This window comes from Narcine bancroftii, chromosome 6 (assembly GCF_036971445.1).
Source record: "Narcine bancroftii isolate sNarBan1 chromosome 6, sNarBan1.hap1, whole genome shotgun sequence".
Classification (NCBI taxonomy): Eukaryota; Metazoa; Chordata; class Chondrichthyes; order Torpediniformes; family Narcinidae; genus Narcine; species Narcine bancroftii.
This window is the reverse complement of record NC_091474.1, coordinates 2,832,469-2,859,312: the sequence shown is the minus strand read 5'-3', so window position 1 is coordinate 2,859,312 and position 26,844 is coordinate 2,832,469. Positions and strand designations below refer to the sequence as shown.

General features: G+C 39.5%; 1 protein-coding gene across 1 annotated transcript in view; it reads left to right on the top strand.

The window, feature by feature from the left end:
* The window catches only part of slc9a8 (solute carrier family 9 member 8), a 46,173-nt gene that overhangs the window by 4,452 nt on the left and 14,877 nt on the right, over positions 1-26,844 (top strand). Inside the window, exons 2-10 of the mRNA XM_069883678.1 lie at positions 2,753-2,943; positions 4,381-4,461; positions 6,205-6,263; positions 7,222-7,305; positions 10,452-10,553; positions 11,406-11,440; positions 13,698-13,841; positions 17,022-17,160; positions 21,382-21,487. Of these exons, the coding sequence (XP_069739779.1) occupies positions 2,753-2,943; positions 4,381-4,461; positions 6,205-6,263; positions 7,222-7,305; positions 10,452-10,553; positions 11,406-11,440; positions 13,698-13,841; positions 17,022-17,160; positions 21,382-21,487 (941 nt within the window). The remainder of the gene's footprint in view (positions 1-2,752; positions 2,944-4,380; positions 4,462-6,204; positions 6,264-7,221; positions 7,306-10,451; positions 10,554-11,405; positions 11,441-13,697; positions 13,842-17,021; positions 17,161-21,381; positions 21,488-26,844) is intronic.

The window sequence follows — 26,844 nt, the reverse complement described above, 5'->3', positions numbered from 1 at the left end:
TATCCCTGGATGCAGAAATTCCCTGTTATCTCTTTTCTGAATAACTAGCCTAGTCCCTAGTTTCAGAGATCCCAGCCAGGAAAAAACATCAATTCCACATTTGCTCTATCGAGTTTTTTAAGGATCTGATGGAGTAAGATGATCTTTCGTTCTTCTAGACTTGAGGCAGTATAGGAAGAAGTGACAGGAAACCACTGTGGTGAACTGCTAGCAAAGTAATTCTTTTTCACAATATGACCCAATAAGAAATTCAAGTTGCCTTTGCCCCAAAAAGCAACCCATATTGGCTTAATCTCCCTTCAGAGGAAAAACCTTGCTCGATAAGGGATATTACAACTGTGCTCACTGTTCCAGCTACCACCTTGGCAGGGGCAACCTGGTTGGTGTAGCGGCTAGTGCAGCACCTTTACAGTGCCAGCAATCGGGACCAGGGTTCGAATTCTGTGCTGTCTGTAAAGAGTTTGTACATGCTCCCCGTGTCTGTGTGAGTTTTCCCCCAAGAGCACAAGTCGCATGGACTTGTGAGTCGAAATGGTTTGTTACCCTGCTGTATGCCTTTTAAATTAAAATTTCATAATGAGCAAAATAATTCTATTGTTTTCCTTATTGTCTCCTACAATAAAGCCATTGTATCATTTGTCTTCCTCATGTTGAATTTGTATGTTAATTTTCAATAGTTCTACTTCTAGTTTCTTACTATTTAAAAATAAATGAGGCATTGCATAGATTGAGGTTGTTATTCTCTTTTTCAATCTAAGTTTCAGATTAATAAACATAAGAATAATACATTAACAACAATTAAAATATATAAACACAGACATCGAGCAACATGTATAAACTGAGCCTCCCAATCTCCTAAAGGTCAAGCATGAAACAGAATCAAATTTTATTACAAAAAATATCCCCCAAATTAAGAAACACGAAAGAAAACAAAAGCTGGGCGACCAATTATTTAAAAAATGTTGAAAAGGATTTGGAAAAGATCAACTTACATCATATGAAAATGTTAAATAAATGGCCTCCATGTTTCTTCAAATTTAACTGAAGGGTCAACAGTACCACTTCTAATTTTTTTCTAAATTTAAACATGCTCTGGTTTGGGTTGTTATTGTGCACACTTATTTTTGTTAATTATAGCTTTTAAGTTTAGACAGCATCTATTATTGGTTCCCCCATCCATAGTCAAGAAGAGCCTGCCTGCAATCTGATTTCATAGCTTGCATTCATCAAAAAGCATTCATTTTGTGTCTGATAGATTTTTTAAAAAATAGATTTTCCCCCACCATTGATGCAAGGTTGATGGATGTTTTCTTCTTCCACCTCCTGTTATTTTGCAAGCCTTGGGTTTAATTTTTCAGTTATATTAAAAAAAACTTGTATTTCCACTTGAATAGGCACTTTCCTTAAACGTCACTTTTGTCTGTAGAGATGGAAACATCAGATTCATTGTTGACGTTAAATCATTGTGTGAAAGTTTTTTTTTCATCATGTTAACTCCACGAAGCTCCTATCTTAATAACTTGGCTTTCTTGTATTAAATGTTCTTTATTTTCTGTGAAAATGGATGCAAAGTACTCAGAACAAGCACACGTTGACGCTTCACTCTGGTAACTTTGTGTTGATCTTGATTAGTTGGAAACATTATATGTTAAATTACTCTCGTGTCCATTTACTTATACATTAAGGTGTTATGAAAACTTTTTCTAAGCTTGTAGAATTAGGTAATTTTCTGAAGTTTCTTTTCAATTGTGTTGACAATCTCATTTTTACCATTCATGAACACTCTGACGTTCTTTGAAGAGCACATTAGGCTCTAACATAACTTTCTGACTTTTTCCTAGTAAGAGTCAACAATAAAATTAATAATCAAGCTGCATGTAACAAAATAGTTTCAAAGTCATGATGTGTGAATACATTTATTTGTAAAAAAGGCAATAAAATCAATCACAAAATAGAAAAGGAAAATGATGATCATGAAAGTGAAAATGGTTCATAGTAACTATATAGTAACTAGTAATTAGAGTAAACTATATAGTAACTAGTAACCAGTTTAAAAGACAAAAATACTATACTTGCACTGAACAAAATTTGCTTGCATAAATATATAAATCTTGAAGCATTTTAGTTTATTTTCAGTCACATTCTTTGAAAACAATGAACCGTCGCTGCAATTGCAGGTTCCTACCACTCTCACGAAAGATTAGCAGTAGCATGAAAGATAATTACACCCCCCACCAAAGTTTATAGATATTGCTTCTGACCTGGATGGTCTCTACTAAGCAGGGATGAGGAGACACTTTTAAGAGAGTCACCCCAACAGCGAGTGGTATCAACCAGCTCTTCATCCTGGGCAACACCATTGCTGTTTCACAGAACTTTATTCAAACAGCTGCTACGAGCAAAGCACGACCAAGGCCCTCCCTCCGCTGGCTGAATATTTGCTCCCATCTTCAACAAAGATTTATGTGTTACTTCAGAGAACATTTAATTTTTCACATTTTAAACACACTTTTTACCTATTTCTTATTTATTTTAATGTTTTTATTCCTTCTGTTTGATTTTTTTTCGGGCTGCTTGAGGTTGCCGGCTGCACTTGAATTCTAGATACCAGGGGTTTTACTGTATTATGTTGATGGATCATCCAATTAATTTAAATAAGTTGAGGTCAAAGAATAATAAAACTGTTTGGCAATCAACTTAAGAAATAAGGAATCATTCATTTACCAGTAGTCTTCTGTCTTATTCATTTCAGATTGTCAAATAATACTGTGGAGCAAAATGGCACTTTGCAAGCCAGCCCCACCCCTATTATTAAAGTCACTACTCCAGTACCAGTTCCAGAAACTCCACCAAAACCCATCCTGCCACTACAGACGGGGGTTGAAGCCCAAGAAGAAGAACAATCAAGTGGAATGACTATCTTCTTCAGTTTGCTTATATTAGGTAAGCCATTAGTGCAGTCTTGATTTTCAAGTCTTATTTAGTCTGGTTCACAGTTACCATTTTTGTTCTCAGATGTAATATTAAAATTAAATGTTGATGTTTAATAAGATGGCTTCATCTGATTGAAGTGATTTTATTTCCATAGTTTCCATAATAGGAACTGCTTAATACAGTATTTAACTTGAGATTTTTGTACATTCTCTCTTATTAGCCAAGATTGTTCACTTTTAAAATATTTATCTTCTTTGAACTTTTCCTCTTTCCTTTTTAAAAGAAAGTTATTGTGCTATAGAAAGAAGGAATAGATTTCACCAAAAGGCTTTTCAGACACGGAATGTGTATAAAAGTCAAACTCATGTATGCACAAACTAACATCAGTTCATACGTGTCATTTTGGGTGACAACCTTGTTTATGAAATATTGCATGCAGTTTATTTGAAAATGCTATTTTCTACATCATCATAAAGCTTCAACTGTTAAAATAATGGCTCGAGTTCATATGTTACCAGGCCAATTTTGTTTCATTAGCCATCTTTGAGGGCACATTTGTGACTGAAATTCTTGTTTGTGTTTAATGCAGAAATAATATTTGTCTGAATAAATATGGTGTAGCAAAACTTTTCATCTCAAACACATTTTGAGTTTCATTAACTGCCCTCAAAGAAGATCATTTATTTTCAGATATTAGTAAAATTAATGTAGTGCCAAATACTTAACCTTTTTTTTAAAAAATTGCATAGGCTATAAACACTTCAATTTTATGAAAAAGCTTGTTTCATACACAAAAAAACAGAATTTGCACAAGATGGAAAGAGACCATTTGATGTATTAAAACTGTGCTGACTCTTTGTAAACCAGTTCTCTCATTTCCCCTCTGCTCTTTGCCTTGTGAATATTTTGTGTTCATGTTTCCTAGGTTTACATGTAGTTTTTAACAGCAGTTGAATCTGTATCTGATGCATTTTCAAATGCCACCATCTGGTTCATAACAATTTACTTGATTTTTTTAATGTTAAAATCCTCAACTTCTCTGGGTTGTTTCCTTTGTTTAAAATGTGTCTTTTGTTTGGCATCCAAGTTTAATAAAATTTCCACTGCAAACTTTGAAATTTAAATAAATTGACTGATTGTGCCAAATTTGCTGCAGTATTTTTTCTCCATTTTGTGTTTTACACTTTTTGTTTAATGTATGGTGGTAGTGTGCTTGTGGTTGAACACAAATTGTAATTGCACATTTGACCACGACTGTGGATGATTTGCAAAACTGCCCAAATCTGAAAACTAGATCAAGGTCTTAAAATGTCTAGAATGTCTGTTTTAAATAATTGAAAGGAAGTTGCATTGGGATTTTGCACACAGATTTTTAAATGCCGAAGTTGATCTTTGCCTCATTTTCTACCAATGTCATTTAACCTGTTTTGTTTTTCCATTTTTCAGCTATTTGCATCATATTGGTACGGCTGTTAATTAAATATAAACTGCATTTCCTTCCAGAAAGTGTGGCAGTTGTATCTTTAGGTAAGCTTGCTATTAATTGTATTTAGTATGTCTTTCTGGCTCTGGGGACGTGTTTTCATTTCCACACTTCTGTTGGCATAATTTATTTACTGTTCACATTTCTTGGCAACTAGAGGTCAGAATCAATCATGTGATGGTGCATCAAGGTTCATTCATTTTGGAACCGACATGCTGTGCACAGCTGGAGCCAGTGTTCTTGGTGTAGAGGAATCTAATTGATTCACTGAAACGGGCATCATACCAAACAGAACTCAAGAGCATTTTTAAGCTTTTTTTTAGGGGGTGAAATATTTCTTGATTATAAAACTATAGATTTTGTGAATGTGATTGATTCTGTAGTACTGTATTTGTACCCATGTTGTGACTGTAGAACAATGACCCTATTACCTTTCTCAATTGAATGTTCAGGCTAACAACCTTCCATGTTAAAACAAATGCTAATGGAAAAATGTGTAACTTGCTTTTTTTTATAAAAACTCATTCAATCAGAAATGTCAGTCTCATAGTTCAAAGATCATATTTATTGTCAGAGTCCATGTATGACATCACATAGAACCCTGAGATTCTTTTTCCTGCAGCCCAGTCAGAATATATACTTATCGTGAGTGCAAAAACAACTGTACTCAAAAAAAGATATGTATACGAGAGATAAAAATCTCAGCAAACAAACTGCAAATCGGTAATAAATGTACAAAATCAGAGTCCTTCAATGAGTCTGAGTTTGTTGTTTAGGAGGCTGATGGTGGAGGATTAGCAGCTAGTCTTGTGGCACCTATATCTCTTTCCTGGTATGGAAAGCAGTGAGAACTGAGTATGACCTGGGTGGTGTGGATCCTTGATGATCACTGCTGCTCTCCTACAGCAGCGTTCCATGTAGATTTTCTCGACATGGGAGAGTTTTGCCAGTGATGTACTGAGCTGTGTTCACTACCTTTTGCAGGGCTTCTGTTCAGACAATGCTGTGATGCAGCCAGTCAGCACACTTTCCACTACACATTTGTAGAAGTTTACCAAGTTTCCAATGTCATGCCAAACATTAGCAAATTCCTGAGGAAGTTGAGGCGCTGACCTGCTTTCTTCATGATGACATTAGCATGTTGGGTCCAGGAAAGGTCCTTCAAATTAGTGAATCCTATGAATTTAAACTTGCTCACTCTCTCCACCTGAAATCCCCCAATGATCACTGGATTGTACACCTGTGGGTTCCCTTCCTAAAGTCTGCCACAGCTCCTTGGTTTTGGTGACGTTCAGTGTGAGGTTGTTATCAGCACAGCATTCAGCCAAGGTTTACAAAATTGATCAATGATTGTTAACTCTCACTAAGTCCGACCGGTTTCCCATTCTATGCCTCCCAAGTTACCCCAGTTCCTAGTTTCAACAACACATTTTAAAAATTATCTTTCTTGTTTTCATTGCTTTAGTTTCTTATCTTTGGGAGATACCTTTGCTGTCTCAATTCTAGTCTAATTATGCCAAATTTAATAATTCCATCTTCAGGTATTCATAGATGTAGTGAATTTATTGATACATCAACACTGCATCAATCTCTGCCTTTAGGAATACACTGTACCATAAAGCTTTTTGAATTTTCTAAGGAGACCAAAAGGAGATTGTAATGCTCGGTGACTTTTTTTGCATGATGCACACATGACATACCTTAAGATTTTGGATGAAATAAAGGGAGTATAGAATTCCATTTACTTTTTGTTGATGTATTCCTTTCTTTCCATTTTATTCTCATAGGAATTTTAATGGGTGCTGTAATAAAAATTATAGAATCGCAACATTGGGCTAACTGGAAGGTAGGTCTTCAAGATGCTATTAGGAATATCTTTCGTAGCCTGATATCTTCCCCTGAAAAACATGTTTTCAATCGATCTTCAACCCCTTTTTATAAAGATGATAAAAGTCTGAACCAGTAGTGACAACAAAACTAAGCAAACTTTTCATATTCTAGTTTTTAACTTTTGTATTAGAGTTCAGTGAATATGCCTTGGCAATCTATTCTTTGTCAAGCTTCAAAAATTTCAAAGTATTCTATAAATGGTACAAAAATATAATTTGCATTACTGTATACACACAAAGTCATGGAATGAATCAAAAATGGAGTGAATGTATTTTTGTAGGTACAAGTTCTTGGTTTTGCTCATGGAAACAGATTCCTATGAACTCTTTCATGAGAACCCTTTAAGGTTGAAAGTAAAAATTTTTTTAAATATATTATTTGCTTCACCTGAACCTTTTATTTTAGAAACTGAATTTCAATCATATTATTTGATACCTCCCATTGCTACAATTCTACCCAGATCATTAAATGTTCTAAAAACTTTTATTATTGATCTTGCCTGATATTTAAATTTTACGTTTGCTAATTTTTTAAATGAAGAATTTTAATTTTGTTGTAACATTTATTTCGTTTCTATTCTGTGCACTCCTTTATATTAACTTTCTTGAAAATGGTATTTTAGTCTAAAGTAGTGCTCTTTTTTAATTGTTACCCATTGGGAAGCTTTCTATTTGCTCCCCAAAAGAAAATGAGGGGTTAAATTAGAAGGTATAATAGCATGTGCCCTCCTACATTATGTAGTGGGTTATTTAAAATGTCGTTATTGCATCTTTCTTAATTATAATTGGTAAAATGGGAAAACTGCTGAAGATAAATTTAAGATTGAAGTTTGTAATGCCCAGTTTTATTTAATGAAAAGTTAACTTGCATGCGCCAAACATTTAAAATAAAGCTAAATATTATTTATTCCACAGGAAGAGGAAATGTTTCGGCCAAACATGTTTTTTCTTTTGTTACTCCCACCCATTATATTTGAGTCTGGCTACTCACTACACAAGGTAAGTGGGGCAGTGAAGGAGGTTAAAGAATGGAAAGGCAAATTGTTTAAATTGTATTTTGCTTTGTAATTATTTCTTCCTTCAGCTAGATTTAAAATCTTTATCTTAACTTGTTTAAAAGGACTTTGGCATCATTTGATAATGGTGATTGTTCGGGAGGACGCTTTGTGAAGTTTAATATTTGATTTTGGGGCATTGTAGTTTTCATCCTACTTGTGCACTTTTTCCTCCAGTATAATTGTGTATGGTAATTTTGACTGACTTCATTCCTTAACCAATGTTCTGGTTCGGAGAAAACAGTAGAACCTTTATGGTTGCCATTAGATTTGATTTGAACATGTAAAGAAAGTGAGAACCGGTCAAAGTAACAATTTATTTTTGTTAATTTTAAATGTCACCATTTGTTTTCATGAACAAACTTCCTACGTGTTAGCTGGAAAACATTTGCAAGATAGCTGAGTCTTTCAATGGAGGAAAAGAATTAGTTTATTAGTTAACCTGTGAATCGATTGAATATGCCATCATGAACAAGTCATGAAATTCGGTGTCTGTTGCAGATCATCGTGCAAACATTCATATCATAACCATCTTATAACATTATTATTTATATAGTAAAAACCAATAATAGTACACAAAAAGTAAGGCCGTGTCTTTGCTTCATTGATTATCTGATAGTAGCAGGGAAAAAGCTGTCCTTGTGTTGTTGTGTGCTCTTCTTTAGGCTCCTGTACCTTTTTCTTGATGGTATCAGAGTGAAGAGGGCATGGCCTGGATGGTGGGGATTTTCTTTGAGGACAGAAGCTGCTTTTTTTTTTAAGACACTGCCTCATGTAGATGTCCTCGATGGAGTGAAGTCTGGTGCCTGTGATGTCGCAGGCAGAGGTAACAACCCTCTGGATTTTATTCTTGTCCTGAGAGTTGGTGCTTCCATACCAGGCAGTGATGCAACCAGCCAGAATGCTCTCCACGGTACACCTGTAGAAGTTTATGAGAATCTTTGGTGACATACCAAATCTCCTGGATTTGAAGTTACACAACTACTGTAGAATTCGATGATGTCTGATGTGCTAAAGGCACCTAAATTTTGCTGTATTGCCAATTGGTTGTTGCTAATTTGAGAAGCTGATTTCCACATGCCAAAACATAACTGTTAACTGGGTTCACCACTGATATTTTAACCGTGCTTTGGGAAGCAGATTGTTAAAATTAATTCACTATGACGGCAATATGGTCTGCCATGAAGAGTAAGGAAATTGATGGGTTGTTAAATGATCTATTGTGTAATAAAGGTATCTGTACAATAGGACTGGGATCTAGCCACTGCCACAGTGACCATTGTGAGCCATAGATTGTGATATGTAGTGTATGGATCCTGTATTCTCTGTCAATATTGTCTGTCTGCAAAGGCATAACACGTAAATTAGCAAAGTCCCTTGAATTTAATATGAAACCCCTACCTTGGTTCATCTTCTTAAACTACAACACCTCACACATTTGCATTAAATTCCATCTGCCACCTTACAGCTCATTTTTCCAGCTGGCCCAGATCACGCTGCAAGTTTTGAGAGCTTTGTCACTATCCCCCCCCCCCCACCCACATCTCTGAGTCATCTGCAAATTTGTTGATCCAATTTACTACACGATCCAGATCGTTGATGTAGATGACAAACCACAGTGGGCCCAGCACTAATTGCTGAAGCACACCGCTAGTTACAGGCCTCTAGTCAGAGAGGCAGTCATTTTCGACCCCTCTCTGGCTTCTTCTGTAAACCCAATTTACTACCTCTCCCTGAATGCCAAACGATTGAACCTTCTTGACAACCTCCCATGTCAAAGGCCATACTAACATCCATGTATGATAAGATTAATTGCTTTTCCATCATCAACTTTCATATTTACCTCTTTGAAAACTCTACAAGATTGGTCAGACATAACCTACCACAAATCGGTCCCTGTCTATATAATTACTTAGAATTCCGGTCTCTTTGGATACCTTCCAAACAATTTGCCCAATACTGATGTCAAACTCACCAGACTATAATTTCCTGGATTATTCTCAGAGCCTTTTTTTAAACAAAAGAACACCGTGAGCTATCCAGCATTTCACCCTAGGCTCAGGATGTCTTAAATATCTCTACTAGAGCCCCTATAATTTCTGCACAAGCCTCCCTCAAGGTCTAAGGGAATATCTTGTCAGCCATATTTGCCTCAACAAAGCAAGCATGTCTTCTTTTATAATCTCTGTAGGGTATGTGATCTCACTGCTGTTTTGGCCCTCTTTATTAGCGTGTATCTGTCTCCCAAGTAAATAGAAATAGAGCTCCATGCAGAGGTGATCCCTGATCTTCAAGTGGACCAATTCTTTCCCTTACAACTTTTGATCCTTTTTGTATCAGTGAGTTAACAATCTATGAAAGAAATGTAATGTGAGTCATGAAATCTGAATTTCAGATGGAACTTTAAGTGCTAGCACTTCAAACTTTCACAGAATTCTTGATGATGAATTGCACATAACTAAAATTACGGGTGTATGTTTTTCGTCCCAAAACGATTTTTGAAGAATTTTTTTTATAAGTTCTTTAAAGTGTAGATTTAGACTGACTGCATTTTAAACATTTTAGCTTTTTGGATTAATTTTAAGAAAAAAATAAGGCTATTACCTGCAGAATTCAATTTAAACAGATAATTTTGCAGACTGAATTTTGTAGGTTCTTGTTTGCCCATACAGGTGCCCTAGTTTCTTCCTACATCCCAAAGATAAGTGTATTTGTATGTATATAAAGGGATTGCCTAAATTGCCCTTATTAAGTTGGTAAGAAGCAAAATCTGGGTGAACTTAATATAGTATTGGGGGAGTTAAATTGCTCAGTGAACCAGCATGTACTGAATGGCTCTTTTTCTGTTCCAAGGAAATGTTGGTAGGCCTAAATTTCTACTCCTTACAAAAATATAAAACTTGAAAATGCAAGCAATATTCAAAGCACAAGGTGAAATTGTTCTTTTGCTTCCAGCTAAACCTTCCTGCATGTGATTTTCCTCTTTTCTTTCTACTTTATTTTTGAGTATTCGGCTTGAAAGTAGAATTTTTCCATCAGAAATTCTATTTCTGTCCAGCTTATTATCTTAAGGTTATTTTTTTATTTCAGGGCAATTTCTTCCAGAATATTGGCTCCATTACCCTCTTTGCTGTATTTGGCACAGCAATTTCAGCTTTCATTGTTGGTGGTGGAGTGTACTTTCTTGGTAAGGTGAGTTGACCACAATGTAAATATTTGATCTTGATTATGTCTCAGTCTATTTGGTCTTGGTCCTTTAAATGGACCAGAAATGCATCGGAGTTGACTTGATTTATTTTGTATGCTTATACATTACCAGAGGAACTGGAAACTACAATTGTTCAAAGTTGATATTTATGGCATGAGTTATTTCTTGCCTATCTTGTTCAATTAACAATGGACCATTAAGAGAAAATGGAGGAAATAGGTTTTTGACCTTAGCTTCTTGTCTATGTATTCATGTTCCACCTTTGAACCTTGAGTGTAATGAAAGAATGCTTGAATGTGTAGGGTCCCTTTCACAGCTTTAAATCTGCTTTAAAACCAGTGAACTGTTTTAAATATTGCCATTATTATTATGTTGACAAATGCAGCATTGAATTGGTACTTGCCAAGTACTCAAAGACAACAGTTCATAATTGTAGTCCATCAGGAAACTGTCCTCAAGTTATTTTCAACCCTGTAATGTTTGGTCTCAAAGATGCTTCATCTGCTCCAGGACAAATGGAACTTTGTATTGGAGAAATGTTGATAAACATTGTGGGACAGAATGTAATTAGAAGTGAATGTCATTACTAAGCCAAGTTAACAATTACTTTGAGAGCCACAGATAAATGCATCATCTCAATTTAATTGTCATCATCCAGGATTGCTTTCCAGCGATTTTTTTTTTTCTAAACCTAAAAATTAAATGTAATAGTCTTCATTTAAGATATTAACTGCACTATTTCCCTATGTTGTTTGGCTTTAACAAGTCAGTATGCTTCTGAAGTTGACCTGTATTTATTTTAATATTTATGGGGTTTCTTTTGCTTCTCATTGTAGGCTGAAGTTATCCATAAACTCACAGTGACAGACAGGTGATTATTTCAACATGATTCATAATTCAATACATGTGGGATTTTCTAATAGTTTCTGCAGAAACAAAAATCATATTTGATGATCCTCAGTTTCTTGACCACATAATTCCTGTATGAAAGATTCTATGAACAAAGTACATCCTATCACAGATCTTGTTAACAAAGTTTTTTCATGTTCTTCTTCATCTTGTTTGAGACTGTTATTACTCTCCCATAGCTTGTTCCTCTCCCACAGCTTGTTCGTTATCTAATTTGCGTGAGGCCCATATATTGTAGTCAAATGTTTTGACTGCAACTGCATCGAAGCACTTTGCTTTTGATGTACATGAGCATTAAGGGGTCGCCACTCTAGAGTAGAGCCACGTACAAAAAGGCAATTCGATCTGAATCAGCAATTGAAGCAGAAAACTGCCTAATTCACGAGGCTCATGTTGTCCAGCTGTAGATCTCCCACTGAATGAAAATACAATTGTTAATGCAGTTTAATTGCACTTTGTGTGCACAGAATACAGGACTGTTCCATGCACAGCCATGGTCAAGTTTTAGAAAGGTATTCATTTGCTTATGTGAAATTATGCTGGCCAATCCCATCTTGGATGATTGGTAAAACTTTAGAGCAACACAAAAGCTACAGATGTTGGAATTCTGAGCAAACAAACTGAACTGACCACTTCTACCTGTGGTTGTTGTCTGACCTACTGAGTTCTTCAAGCAATTCTATGTTTGTTGGTAAATCTTTGTCCCCTGATCTTCTGTATATTCGAATATCATTTACTCTGATGTGAATCTCCTGATGACAACTAATATGTTTCTAAGAGTATGGTGATGTGGTGATAAAGTGGGAGGCCTTCCTTCATAGATATTTTCCAAGGAGTGTCTGAGGCTTTCACCCAACAATTATCTTGTGCTTTCTGGCAGCCACTTTCCATTTCTGCCCACTGTTAAACTAGTTTTTGGTTGATGGTTCAGGAATTCTAAAATTATGCCATTTTCACAGACTGGCTAACTTGAGGCAGAGGTTTCTTGAATATTTAATCAGCCAGTCTAAGAAAATCTTGAAAATCAGCCAATAGAATTGTCAAGGCTGAATGTTTTTGTACCATGTCTGGAAAATATTATCAGATTCTAGGAATATTTGCAGATCTGTGGAATTCCCTTTCCCAGTGGGGTATGGGGTGGTGAAGCAAAAGAAAGGTGCCTGTTAATACCAACATGTTTCCTTCAAGGATCAAAAATAAAGATTGTGTGAAAGATGGTTGAAAACTAGACTCCCATTTTGCCTGGTTAGTCTTCAATGCAATGGTAAGAACTTGAATTTCCCCAATTTCAAGTAACTCACTCCCCCTTAATCTTTCTCTGCTTCTCATTTACGTAGGTCCTCTCATAAACACTTTCACCCAGATCTGTTACCCAGATCCTACTCCATCTCTCCACACCTGTCCTACCATATTCCCCTTTTCCACTGTTCTCCTCAGGCTAGAATTGCTTCATTCTGATTATCTCCTTCCTTCAGCAACTATATTCACTTTCACTCTCCCCAATCTCCTCCTGACTCCATCTGCCCACACCTCCATTTTTTTTGTTTCTATCATTGTCTGAACTGTTCCACCTGGCTCTATCCTTCCTCTGTGCACCAGTCATCCACTGACCCTTTTATCATGGTCTATCTTCCCTCTCCTTTTTTACGTCATAAATCAGGATATTGACTCAACACCGACTTTCCCTCCATGGATGCTGCATGATCTGCTGAGTTTCTCCAGTAGTTTGCTTCCTTTTGCTCAAAATTTGAGCATCTGCAGTCTCCTTGTGTCTCCATTGAATGAAAAGTTCTATACAAGGAGAGCATCAGCAATGATCAAGGATACACATCATCCAGCACGTGCTCTGTTCTCGCAGCTACTATTTTTAAAAAAGTTATCGGTGCCACAAGACTCGCACCACCAGGTTCAGGAACAGCTGCTCCCCCTCCACCATCAGACTCCTCAACAACAAACTCAATCGGAACTCATTTAAGGAGTTTTGTACGTTAGTGATTTTTTTTGTGCACACAGTTTGTTTACATTTCTGTAGTTGTTAACATGTGTACGTTGAGTACAGTTTTTTGCACTACCATTAAGTAGAATTTCTGCCTTGCCCATAGGACAAAGTTGTATGTGATGTCATGTATGTATTCTGACAATAAATCTGAAGTGATTGATAATAATTAAAGCATTTTGTGGAATCTTACCTATGGTTCTCCACTGGTCTTATTTTGCAGTTTCGCATTTGGCTCTCTTATCTCAGCTGTTGACCCAGTAGCAACGATTGCCATTTTTAATGCTCTGAACGTGGATCCTGTTCTGAATATGTTGGTATTTGGAGAGAGCATTCTTAATGATGCAGTTTCTATAGTCCTTACAAAGTAAGCTTTCTTTTATATGCACTTCCTTAATGTATTTTAACCCTAACCCTTCTATTAGAGAAGATGTTTATGGACATGATTTACTAGTATTTGAAGAAGCATGGTAATTGAGTGACAAAAGAAGTTGAAGGATGTGTACATAGAGTTTAGTAAGGCATTTGACAAGGTTCTCCATGGTAGGCTCATGCAGAAATTCATGAGGCATAGGATCCATGGAAACTTGGCTGCAGGGATTCAGAAGCTAGCTGGTGGTAGTAGAGGCTGTGTATTCTGCCTGCGAGATGGGTGACTAGTGATGTTCTGCAGGGATTGGTTTGGGAACCCCTGTAATTTGTTATCTTCACAAGTGACTTGTTGCAGAAGTGGAAGTGTAGGTCAATAAGTTTGCATGACGGTTAAGGCTGTTCTGGATAGTGTAGACAACGCTGGTGGAAGCGTTCTAGGAGCCGTAGGTGATGCCGGTAGAGGACCCATGATTCGGAGCCGAACAGGAGTGTGGGTATGACAACGGCTCTGTATACGCTAATCTTTGTGAGGTTTTTCAGTTGGTTGTTTTTCCAGACTCTTTTGTTCGGCTCCAAATCATGGGTCCTCTACCGGCATCACCTACGGCTCCTAGAACGCTTCCACCAGCGTTGTCTCCGCTCCATCCTCAACATTCATTGGAGCGACTTCATCTCCAACATCGAAGTACTCGAGATGGCAGAGGCCGACAGCATCTAATCCACGCTGCTGAAGATCCAACTGCGCTGGGTAGGTCACGTCTCCAGAATGGAGGACCATCGCCTTCCCAAGATCGTGTTCCATGGCAAGCTCTCCACTGGCCACCGAGACAGAGGTGCACCAAAGAAGAGGTACAAGGACTGCCTAAAGAAATCTCTTGGTGCCTGCCACACTGACTACCGCCAGTGGGCTGCTATCGCCTCAAACCGTGCATCTTGGCGCCTCACAGTTCGGCAGGCAGCAACCTCCTTTGAAGTGGAGGTTCACCACCTCACTGACAAGACAAAGGAGGAAAAACCCAACACCCAACCTCAACCCACCAATTTTCTCTTGCAACCGTGTCTGCCTGTCCCGCATCGGACTTGTCAGCCGCAAACGAGCCTGCAGCTGACGTGGACATTACCCCTCCATAAATCTTCGTCCGCGAAGCCAAGCCAAAGAAAGGGATAGTGTAGAAGGTTGTCGTAGGTTATAACAGGACAAAGACAGGATGCAGACTTGAGCAGAAATGTGGCAGATGGAGTTTATTCGGGAAAAGTATGAGGTAGTATACTTTGGTCGATCGTACTTGAAGACAGAGTGCCTGGTTAATGACAAGATGTGTGGCGGAACCAAGGAATCTTGAGGTCCAAGTGCATAGATCCTTCACAAGTTGATAGAGTAGTTACGAAGGTGTGTGGTATGCTGGAGAAATTCAGCATGCAGCATCCATGGAAAGTAAAAGGCAGCTGACATTTCAGGCCTGAGCCCTTTTTCAGGAGTGCTGAAAAACAGGCAGATGCTTAAATGAGAAAGGTGGGGGGTGGGGTTGCTGGCCCTCATGAGTTCAGGGAATGAGTTCAAGAGCCACAATGTAATGTTGCAGCTCCATCAAACTCTTGTTAAACTATACTTAGAGTATTGTGTTCAGTTCTGGTCATCTCATTATAGGAAGGATCTGGAAGCTTTAGAGAGGATGCTGAGGAAATTTACCAGAATGCTGCCTGGATTGGAGAATGTCTTCAGAAGCAGGATCGGCACCAGAACAAATGTTAGAGGCGGCTCGATTGGCAGAGGGGAGGAGGGGGATGCTAGCCAGGACCTACCTGTTGCCTGGGGAGGGGGGGGTGTTGTGAGGGGGTGCTAGCAGGGACCTATCTGCCCCTCTGACAAGAGACAAAAGCACTTCTTTTATTGTGTCAAGTGTCACTAGATGCTACTGATGTTTGACGTACGCTAGTGACGCAGCTGGGGGTGGGTGGAGAGTCGCTAGCATGCACCAACCTAGACACTATTGATGCGGGTGAGGGCGGGTCTGACGGCTGGCAATGACCGTGACCGTATGGGGGGGGGCACAGCACCTCATTTGCGAGGGCGGTTCCCATGGATGCCCCCCCTTGGCTCAGAAGCTAGGGCTTTTCTTTTTGGAGTAATGGAGGATGTTAGGCCATTTAATAGAGATGTACAAGAATGTGGGAGAAAGGGTAGACAGAGAGTGCCTTGTTCCCAAGGCAGCAGTAGCCAATACCAGAGGACATCTGTTTAAGATGAGTGGAGGAAAGTTTAGAGCAAATGTTAGAGACAGGGTTCTTATACAGAGAGTGGTCTGTACCTGGAATACATTGCTGGATGTGGTGGTGGAGGCTGATATAATTGGGACATTTAAAAGATTCTTAGATCGTCACATGAATGTAACAAAAATGGAGGATCATGGACTGAGACAAAGAAGGGTTCGATTGATGTGGAGTAAGTTTAGGTACCGTAGTTCAGCACAATTTCATGGGTCAAAGGGACCCCTACTGTGCTGTACTATTGTGTATCATTTCACTTAGCAGTTCAGTTATTTTTTAACGTACAGTAATTCTCGTAAATTTTAAGAATTTTTAATCATATAATACTATAAGCTATTTGACTGGTCTTCATTGACTAGATATTTGTCCATTATCCTATTTCTGTTCATGCTATTTACAGTTTGCATTTTGTATATAATTGGCACAGTGGTGTAACTGGTGGCACAGTGACCTGGTTTATAAAGCTGTTGCCTCATAACTATCTACAGAGGCTCAAACCTGCCCTTTCGTGCTATTTCGAGTTTGCATTTTCTCACTATGATTATGTGAGTTTCCTCCAGGTGCTTAACTCTCCACCAGAAAACCAACAATGTGTTAATTGGTACATTAAATGACCGCTGTAAATTGCCTGAGTGTACAGTGATAGAATTAGGTGGGGGTGGGGGGTGGAGTGGAATGTGTGACTGGGATGTGAGTTAGGTTAGGATAAATGTAGAAATGGATGTTTGATGATGGGCATAGATCCGTGGGGGCAAAGGGACTGTCTCTGCTAATTTCTCCCTGAATCTGATCCTGATCAATAATGTGTTACCATTGATTATGATTCCCGATTGTTCAGCAGACAACATTGTGCAACTAATGAACCAGTTCATGTGTGGTGACTGCATGTTCAAATGCTGTACTCTAGCACAGCTGAAGGATTAGCCAGAGAGAACGCGACCGATGTGAGTGGATGGCAGACGTTTCTGCAGGCTCTCGGCTACTTCCTCAAGATGTTTTTTGGATCTGCTGCCCTTGGAACGCTCACTGGTCTCATCTCTGCTTTGATATCTTTTTTGGTCTGAGAATATGATCTAATTCATATAATTTTATTATTTGTGCTCAAAATTTTAGGAATGTTGATAGAAATGAAAATCTGTGGTACATATTGCTGTTGGGTTATCTTGAGTAACAGAGTATCCACCTCAAAGTTCTAACATATTTAAGTAGGATCAATTAAATGTTTGCTCAAAGTTCCACTTTCAAATCTTTCACTGCAGGCTTCAGCTCACTTCAACTGGATAAATCGAAACTCTATCTCAAAAATTGCCAAGCAGTTTCAATAAGATTTAAGTACTTGCACATTTGGTACAAATAATCTCTATATCAAAAATATAAATCTACCCATCTCCATTTACCATATTTTGTTGGTTTCACATAACAAAACAGAGCCATCTGCATATCAACCATAACTAAATTATTACTACAGAGTCGTTCTTTTCTCTGCGGAACATTAGCTCTGAGGCAGCTGTATTGCCTTTGTACAGTTCCAATGGAACACGATGAGCTTCCACAGATTTCTTGGCTCTCAGCCTGGGAAATCTCCATGGTGAACATGATCAGAATTTACTGTCATGACATTTTTTTGCATCAGCATCACAGTTGTAAATATTCCTGTTATAAACATCTTACAACATTGTTATTTTTATTTAAAGTAGTGCACGAAAAGTGAGGCCGTGTCTTTGGTTCATTGATTATTCAGGAATCTGATGGCGGAGGGGAAGAAGCTGTCCTTGTGCTCGTCTTTAGGCTCCTGTACCTTTACCCTGATGGTAGCAGATAATGCATGTGGTAATGATGCCATTAATAATGTATTGAACTGAGTAGGAGAAATATATATTGAGTTTTGTGTTTTGGATTTGATTAAGTTAATTTTTAATAATGCTTTTATTTTTAATAGTTATTGAGTGATTTGGATGTTTCAGGATATCAGGGAAAATCGAAAACTCTATGGCAGGGGTGTCAAACTCAAATTCACGGAGGGCCAAAATTAAAAACTTCGACTAAGTCGAGGGCCGAACTAAATATTTATTGAAAATTTTCAACAACATCTGCATGTTTCCTTCCTTCAACATATGTAATGTTAAACTTTTTCTTATTAAAATAAATGATCAATAATAGTTTTGGATAAACTCTTTCCAGAAGCATTAACAAATGAGAAATAAAATATTCAATCAATAATATTTCTCTATAGAGGATGTGTCAAATGTTGCTAGTGTGCTGTCGAATAGTAAAATCTGAGGGCTATTGAGAATGTGGGAGAATAACATGATTCCTGAAACAATCCAATGGGTGACTGATTGTGGGCATGAACTCTAGCAGGGTTATTTGCCATGCCCTTTTTCCATTGATACAGATATCCTTTGATTTACACACTTTTCCAGTTTTATGCCTAATGATCACTGTGACATGAAACTATTGGAAGATCGTTTTATCCTGAGATTAAAGTTCATAATCCTTACTCAGGCCTGTGTGCGGGAGGGCGGGGTTTGCGGGCGATCGGGTTGGACAATGACAGTGCGGGGGCATCAGCTCCTGCTGCAGGGCGGCATCTCGGCGGATCAGCGGCCCCGTCACCATGAGTGACCATGAGTCGCGGGTCGGCCTGCGGCAGGGAGGGGGAGTGGGCAACGGTCCTGGCGAGGTCAGGCCCCCCCTGAGTTTCTGCCGGACGCCCCTTGACCTGCTGAGTTTCTCCTGGACCCCCCTTGACCTGCTGAGTTTCTGCCGGACCCCCCTTGACCTGCTGAGTTTCTCCCGAACCCCCCTTGACCTGCTGAGTTTCTCCCGGACCCCCCTTGACCTGCTGAGTTTCTCCCGGACCCCCCTTGACCTGCTGAGTTTCTCCCGGACCCCCCTTGACCTGCTGAGTTTCTGCTGGACCCCCCTTGACCTGCTGAGTTTCTCCCGGACCCCCCTTGACCTGCTGAATTTCTCCCGGACCCCCCTTGACCTGCTGAGTTTCTCCCGGACCCCCTTTGACCTGCTGAGTTTCTCCCTTCTGTTGTTTTTACGAGAACCACAGACTTTCGCTCATACATTGATGAGGGGGATCAAGGGCCAAACATTGTCAGGTACCTCTCTGCTGGATAAAGGATACGGTTTAACCCGCTGAGTTTCTCCAGTGTTGGGTTTTCACGAGGTAGAGTCAAAGGGCCGAAGGGCCTGTTTCTGATCTGTAATGTTCTACGGACCCTGCTCTTCTTTCCGTGCCGGTGTCCCAGGACCTTTCCAGGGCAGTCTCCGCGCTCAGGACCGCGCTGGGATCCCGGTCAGCGGTGGAGAAGATTGGCGGGGAATTCCACCCTACCTGCCCGACCAGCCTCGCTCTCCACGTGTACTCCGGGCACCCGCCGCTGGTCCGGTGGGAAGGCGCAGGGCGGCCGGCGCCCCCATCGCCCGGCGGGGAGCCCCAATCTTCCCTCCGGCGACCCGACTCCATCTGCAGCTCCAAGAAACGCTGTGCCACTGGGGTTCTGGGCGCTGAGAAGCGGCCTTGGCTTCCCCTGACACCGGCCAGGCCAGGCCGCGCTGCGGTGGGGGAGTGGGCGGGGGGACACGACAGCGTGTTTATAAAACCACCCACCACTACTTTTCAAGGACCAGGATTTTTCTCTCTCTCACCCTGGGACACAGCGGTTACTGTGCATGCGCTATACTGGCGCAGCGGCCAGCGGGCCACCTCTAGTACATTTTTGATATGATCTTGCGGGCCAAATATAATTATATCGCGGGCCAAATTTGGCCCGCGGGCCAGAGTTTGACATGTGTGCTCTATGGCATTAGCAACTTTTGACAGCTGGTCACTATATTGACAGGCCCTTCCCAGTAATCAAAGCTGTTTTGGGTCCTTGAACTGAGAGAGGCTCTGTGCTGTGCTGGACTACACTGCTCTGGTCTAAACAAATGAGTTGACAATAAACCTCCTGGCAGAAGGCTGTGTCCAGAATCTTCTCTGGAATTAATGCCAAAATCTAGAGCAGGAGACTTGTGATTTTGGGACATCTGAAAATCTGCTCAGATGTCAAATGAAAATGTAATACTTTCACTAAATAAGATTTTTTTTAAAATTATTTATTTTTCACACCATAAACCACATTAACCATGATACATACTTTTTCCTTTTCAAATATATACAGTGCCATTTTCTCCCCCCCCCCCCCCCCTCCTCCCATCCCACCCTCCCTACCTCCCCCCTCCCGTCCATTTAAAGTACAAAATCTAGGATACATTAAACCAGTCAAACAATGTTGTCATTCAATAAAAATAAACAAGAAATTCCACTGAGTCAATTCTTTTCATTTCCTTCTCCATTCATTAATTTAGGTAGTGAATGTCCCCGGTAGGTTTTCACTATTGTGTTTCATGTAAGGCTCCCATATTTGTTCAAATTTTTCAATATTATTTCTTAAACTATATGTTATTTTTTCTAATGGAATACATTTATTCATTTCTATATACCATTGTTGTATTTTCAAATTATCTTCCAATTTCCAGGTTGACATAATACATTTTTTTGCTACGGCTAGAGCTATCTTAACAAATCTTTTTTGTGCATCCTCCAAATCAATTCCAAATTCTTTGTTTTTTATGTTACTTAGGAGAAAGATCTCTGGATTCTTTGGTATATTGTTTTCTGTAATTTTATTTAATATTTGGTTTAGATCTTCCCAAAATTTTTCTACTTTCTTACATGTCCAGATTGCATGAATTGTTGTTCCCCTTTCTTTTTTACATCGAAAACATCTGTCAGATACTGTTGGGTCCCATTTATTTAACTTTTGAGGTGTAATGTATAGCCTGTGTATCCAGTTATATTGTATCATACATAACCTCGTATTTATTGTATTTCTCATCGTTCCAGAACATAACTTCTCCCTTGTTTCCCTTTTTATCTTTATATTTAAATCTTGTTCCCATTTTTGTTTAGTTTTACCATTTGTTTCCTCATTCTCCTTTTCTTGCAGTTTAATATACATATTTGTTATAAATCTTTTGATTATCATTGTATCTGTAATCACATATTCAAAGTTACTTCCCTCTGGTAACCTCAGACTGCTTCTTTCACTAAATTAGATTGAGGGTTTTTTCACCCCACTGTCTTCTGCCTTTGCCCTCTTGTTCACTTTTGAAATGATCATTTCAGGTGTGTAGAACTGAACAATGAATTAATTTGCAAGAATTATTTTGTACCAACGTGCATTTATTCTTAACATACAAGTATTTACCTGCTAAAGCACATTGACCTCAGAAAGACACCATCACTTGAATTTGGAATGTTGATAATCTTTGCCTATCTTCCTTATGGCCTTGCAGAGGGCATAAAGCTATCTGGTAAGTAGTTTTTTAATTGGTATTCTGGGATGTTTCTTAATACCAGTAATATGAGTATATTGTAAAAGATAGGTAAATTTATTTCCATAGTTTGTTTATTTTAAAGAATTAAGTTTAGTTTAAATTTGACTGCACTTTGAAATCCATATATTTAGATAAACCTTGTCACTATTCCAATTATGTAAATTTCCCTCTGTATTTTGTAAGCTTAGTGTATAGTCTGATCAACTATGTAGTTCTGAATTTTTTATTGTACAGTGAAATCCCTGTTTCCAGAATTCAGGCAACTGGCAAAAAAAATTCATAGGAAATAAATGGCTAAAAAAATATGGAAGTTTAAAATTGGTGTGCCTTGCTGTTAGTTCTCCATTCATGCAACACACAGTCTCAAGCAGCTGGAAAATTCACTTATACGGCATTATCAATCCTCATAGGTGATGGATACCAGAGGTTTTAGTGTAAATAAGTTGAATGAAAGAGTTGAAAATCGGGTTGTGAAATTTAGTGATTAACAAAGATGTGTAGGATAGTACAGGTATGTTGCTTTTCAGTGAGAATTAGCTTTGTTTGCATAGTTAGAACCTAAATTATAACTGCCATGAAAATACTGCAATGGTATGTTTTGGTACAGATTTTTAATAAAGCAACTTTTGGGTTGCAATGCAAATAATTGGAGCACAAGGAGATAATATAAGAAAAAGAACTCATCTTTAAGTCCCATCAGCCTCTTCCATAATTCAGGCAGATCATGTTGATCTTTTGATTTAACACCATTTCCCATACCCTGATTTCTTAATATGTAGAAATGTCTTCATTGTAATGGATCCTGAGCCTCCATCACACACCAGGGTAGAGGTTCAAGGTGCTCTACTCTGAGTTTCTCCTTCTTTTAGTCCTAAATGTCCTCCTTATTTTGAGTCTATGATCTGTAGCCAGAGGAAATATTATTCCCCTAACTATCCTGCAGTGAGAATCTTGATGTTTCAAATGGATCCCCTCTTGATCTTCTAAAATGTAGAGAATAGAAGCCTACTCTACTCTATTTCTTCTTGTATGACAGACCTGCCACCCAGGCAACAGTCTGGTGAATATTTTGTGTACTCACTCTAAAGTAGTTTTATGCTTTCTCAGGGGACCAAAACTGAACACAGTACTCCAGATTTCAGTAAATCCTTGCAAATGCATTGAGACATCCTTACCATTGTACTCAAATCTTTTTGTAATATTAGCCAATGTACACATTTCTGTATTATTTACCAGCTGTTACTGCTGAGTATTTTCTGTACAAGAACGCTTGTACAGTTTTGAGAATCAATGTTTTCCAGGCTCTTGCCAAAAAAAAAATTTGGCCTTTCTATTCTTTGAACCAAAAGCCTTACAAGTTTCCATTTTGTACTCTACATGCCGTGTTATCTCCTTGGGGCCTTTTTGCATCATTATCACCACTTACATTTGCCTAGTTTTGTTCATTAGTAAACTCTGAAATGAATGTGGGCCTTCTGCGGAGTCTGAGAGGAGCTGAGTGATAAGGACCTGCAAAGCGAGTTCAGGGATTTAGGTGTGAAGTTGAAGGACCTTCAGAGTTGTGATCTCCAGATTGCTGCCTGTACCACATTCTATAGAGGTTAGAAATAGGAGGATGATCCAGCTTAACATGTGGTTGAAGACATGGTGCAGGAGGGAACGCTTCAAGTTTCTGGATCATTTGGCTCTCTTCCAGGGAAGGTGGGATCTTTTCCGACAGGATGGTCTGCACCTGAACTGGAAGGGAACTAATATCCTTGCGGGAATATGGAATTTATCGCATACAAGTGTTAGGTGTTGCATTTTGGAAGAATAGATCAAGGTAAGATATGCAGAGTAAATGGTAGGGCATTGATGAGTATTCTAGAGCAGAGGAATCCAGATACACTGGTGAGGCCAAATTTAGAGTACTGTGTAGTTTTGGTCCCTGAGCTAGTGGAAAGATAAAACTGGAGGAGTGCAGACAAGATTTACTAGCGTGTTTATTCCCTGGACCATAGAAGAATGAAGGGAGATTCGAGATAGAGAGAGAGACCACAACGGCCAAAGAGCTGTTTTCTATGCTGTAATATTCTATGGTTCTGTGGGACTAAAATGATAGACTGCCAATCTGAGAAGAACCCCTTCATACATATTGTTTTCTGACTGTCTCATACATCTGACTAACAATTGGTTAACAAAGCAACGGTAATACAAATGAGAATAGTGCTTGGTAAGTATTATAAAATAAAGTGCAGGTGAATGATCAAACATTTAAGTTACTTGATCGTGATTACAAAGCTTGTTCCAACAACCACTTAGCACACTTGACAATTATTGGCCATACAGCCACCACCAGTGGCATGAAAGGATACCATTTGGAAACAATTGGTCAGCAAAGGGACCGTTTGGTGACAATTTCCAAACATTTTTTTAAAATACATGTTTGCAAGTGCAAGATGCCACTCTCCATAACGCTCCACCCACTCGATGCCTACACTCTCCATAACGCTCCACCCACTCGATGCCTACACTCTCCATAACGCTCCACCCACTCGATGCCTACAGTGCCAGCAACGGACCACTTATCTTATGCACAATAACTCTATTGACTGACTCAAAAAATTAATATTGGGACTGTGCCTGCCATCAACATTTGCAAGTAAAGATTGACCACCTCCCTGCCTCTCAGTCCAAAACGGCATGAATTTTCAGGCCTTCATTGGTTTAAAACTAGTTAGTTAAATTATTTAGCAACCTGAGCTCCATATCCAAACCTCAGACGTGATCTGAAAGCCCTCAGCATCAGAGATCCTTTGGGAGTCCCTCCTGCCCTCAGCAACATCTCGCATCCCAGTTCTGGTATCTGGTACCTTTCAGCCAGTCTCCAGCAGTCCACAGCCTGGTGTGAGTCCTTTGACCATGAGTCGCCAGTAGCCAGTATGGGTTCCTTGCCTCAAATCGCCAACAGCCCACCACCTGTGTGCTCCTCAGCCACAGAGCACCTCACTGGTCTGCTGCTGAGGTCCTGTCCCATAGGATCATCTCCTCTGCTTCTCCTTCTAAAATGGGGCGGGGGGGGTTCTCCCCATTTTATGGTGCCCTTAGCCAGTCCTCTGCTTCCCCAAAGTCTGCAACCCCTCGAGGCTGCAGCCAGCACAGGTGCCAAAGTCTTGGACCCATTTTAAAACACCATTGGCTCCATTTACACACAGTTTAAATCCTAGTTGGACTGGGTGGTAGTACCCTGCGGAGGAATGTTGTGTCGCTGCACCCTGCTCTCCACAGGTCCATACCAGTGATAGCGCTGCCTTTTTTTTAAAAAACCGTGTTAGTAGCTGCTGACTGCATTCCTGTCAATAAGAGCTCCCTCACCTTAATAACTTGGAACTCTTCATCACCAAGAAATTTTCAATTCCCTCATTGTAGGTTATGACAAGAATTTGGACATGACTAATATTATGTTTGATGCAAACAATTGGTCCTGAGGAAGTAAACATTGCTGGAAATTTCAACAACCAGCAATTTTCAAATGGTTGAGTTGTAGGCAACAAAGGCTATCCTCCATTTCCCTGGCACAACACCAATTCATTCTCCAGCTAGCTGAACATGAATAGATCTCCTAATAGAGAATGCCAAAGTTCCCCAAAGATGTGGTACTGATGTCTGCATCAGTTTGGGGTTGAAGATAAAAACGTGCCAAAGAAATGTTCAACTGTCCACTGTTGGTGACACAGCCTATCAATCCAAGACAGCTCACTGCTGCAGAGGGGGAAAACAGCAAGAAAGTCCAGAGCCTGAATGATCCTGGAGAACAGCACAAGAAAGAAGAGATAAGGGAAATGTAGTTATCCAGGAAGTGAGTTTCTTGACCCATAACCACAGCTTCCCTATGAGCTGAGGAGGCAGTCATTGACTGTGAAATATTAACGACTTTTAAGAAAGGCTATGCAGGTTAACTCTCAAGTCCAGCAACCTTGACCACAAACCACCTGGACCACAGAAATTGCCCTGAATTACCTTCCCCGGTGTAGATACTCCTCAGTGTACACGTGGGTTTAAAGAACTCTCCATGTCAGAAATTTTTCATAAGTTAGAAATGTCAGCTGAAGTCACTGTCAGTCAAGTTTAAAGTGCAGGACCATAAGAGTTTCCGTACCACAGAATGACTGATCAGAGTTTCAACTGTTTTGATCAGGATGGTGTATAAAGTCTGATGCACACTGAGTATGCAGTTCCTTACATCAACAATAATACACCACGAGTTACCATATAACCATTTACGGAGCGGAAACAGGCCACGTTGGCCTTTTGAGTCCGCACAAGCCTCCAAAAAGCCAGAAGCTGCATGAAATTGCCTTATCTCCTGCACTGAATGTGACACTTGATGGGACTATTAACTAGAATGATTTAATAGGAATGCTGTCCATTTTATTTTGGTTTGTTTTAGTGAAAAGTCACCAATAAACCTATTACTAAAGCCTTAATGGATGGCATTATCTTCAAACCTATGTGACTGAGTTTAGACAAAAGAACACAAAACTAACACTGACTCTTTTATTAAGTGATAATTTCAAAAATCAAGAGGTGCATTAATTTCTTTGGGACAGGAGAAATGGTTTAAACTATCTGAACACACATTCTATTTAGACCTGAAACCTTTTCTGAGAATGAGTTAATGTCCTCCCTCTGCATTCCTTCTCCAGAGATTTAAAAAGGATTGGTTACACAGGATACTAGTGATGTGATGGTTGGGGTTGCTTTGTTTCTTTCCACAACCCTCCCTGTAGCAGAACTGGGTACAGGTTGTACTCTCTCACTGACTGCCCATCTCTAACAGGTTTGCCCTGACTTGGAGTTATGTCCAGTGTTTCACCTGCTATGTTGCTGGCCCCTGACCTCTGCTAGAATGCTTCAGTCTTCCTTCCCACTCTGCGACCATGGGAGCCACTGCCTCAGAATTACCTCCTATCTGGAGCATGAAACTGGAACAGTGAGATTTGTGTGTGGGAGTAAGGAGAGATCAGTATGTGAAGAAGTGAGAAGTGTGGCACTGGGTGCTGATGGTCTGCACCAACAAGTTGCAGTTGAGCCTCAGTTTTTCAGAATCTAAAATCTTCACGAACTTGCTCTTGGGGGAGGGGGGGGGGGGTTATGATGAATTCTGCACAATATACATTCTCCCAACTGCGCTGGGTGGGTCACGTCTCCAGTATGGAGGACCATCACCTTCCCAATATCGTGTTTTATGGCGAGCTCTCCACTGGCCACCGAGACAGAGGTGCACCAAAGAAGAGGTACATGGACTGCTTAAAGAAATCTCGTAGTGCCTGCCCCATTGACCACCGCCAGTG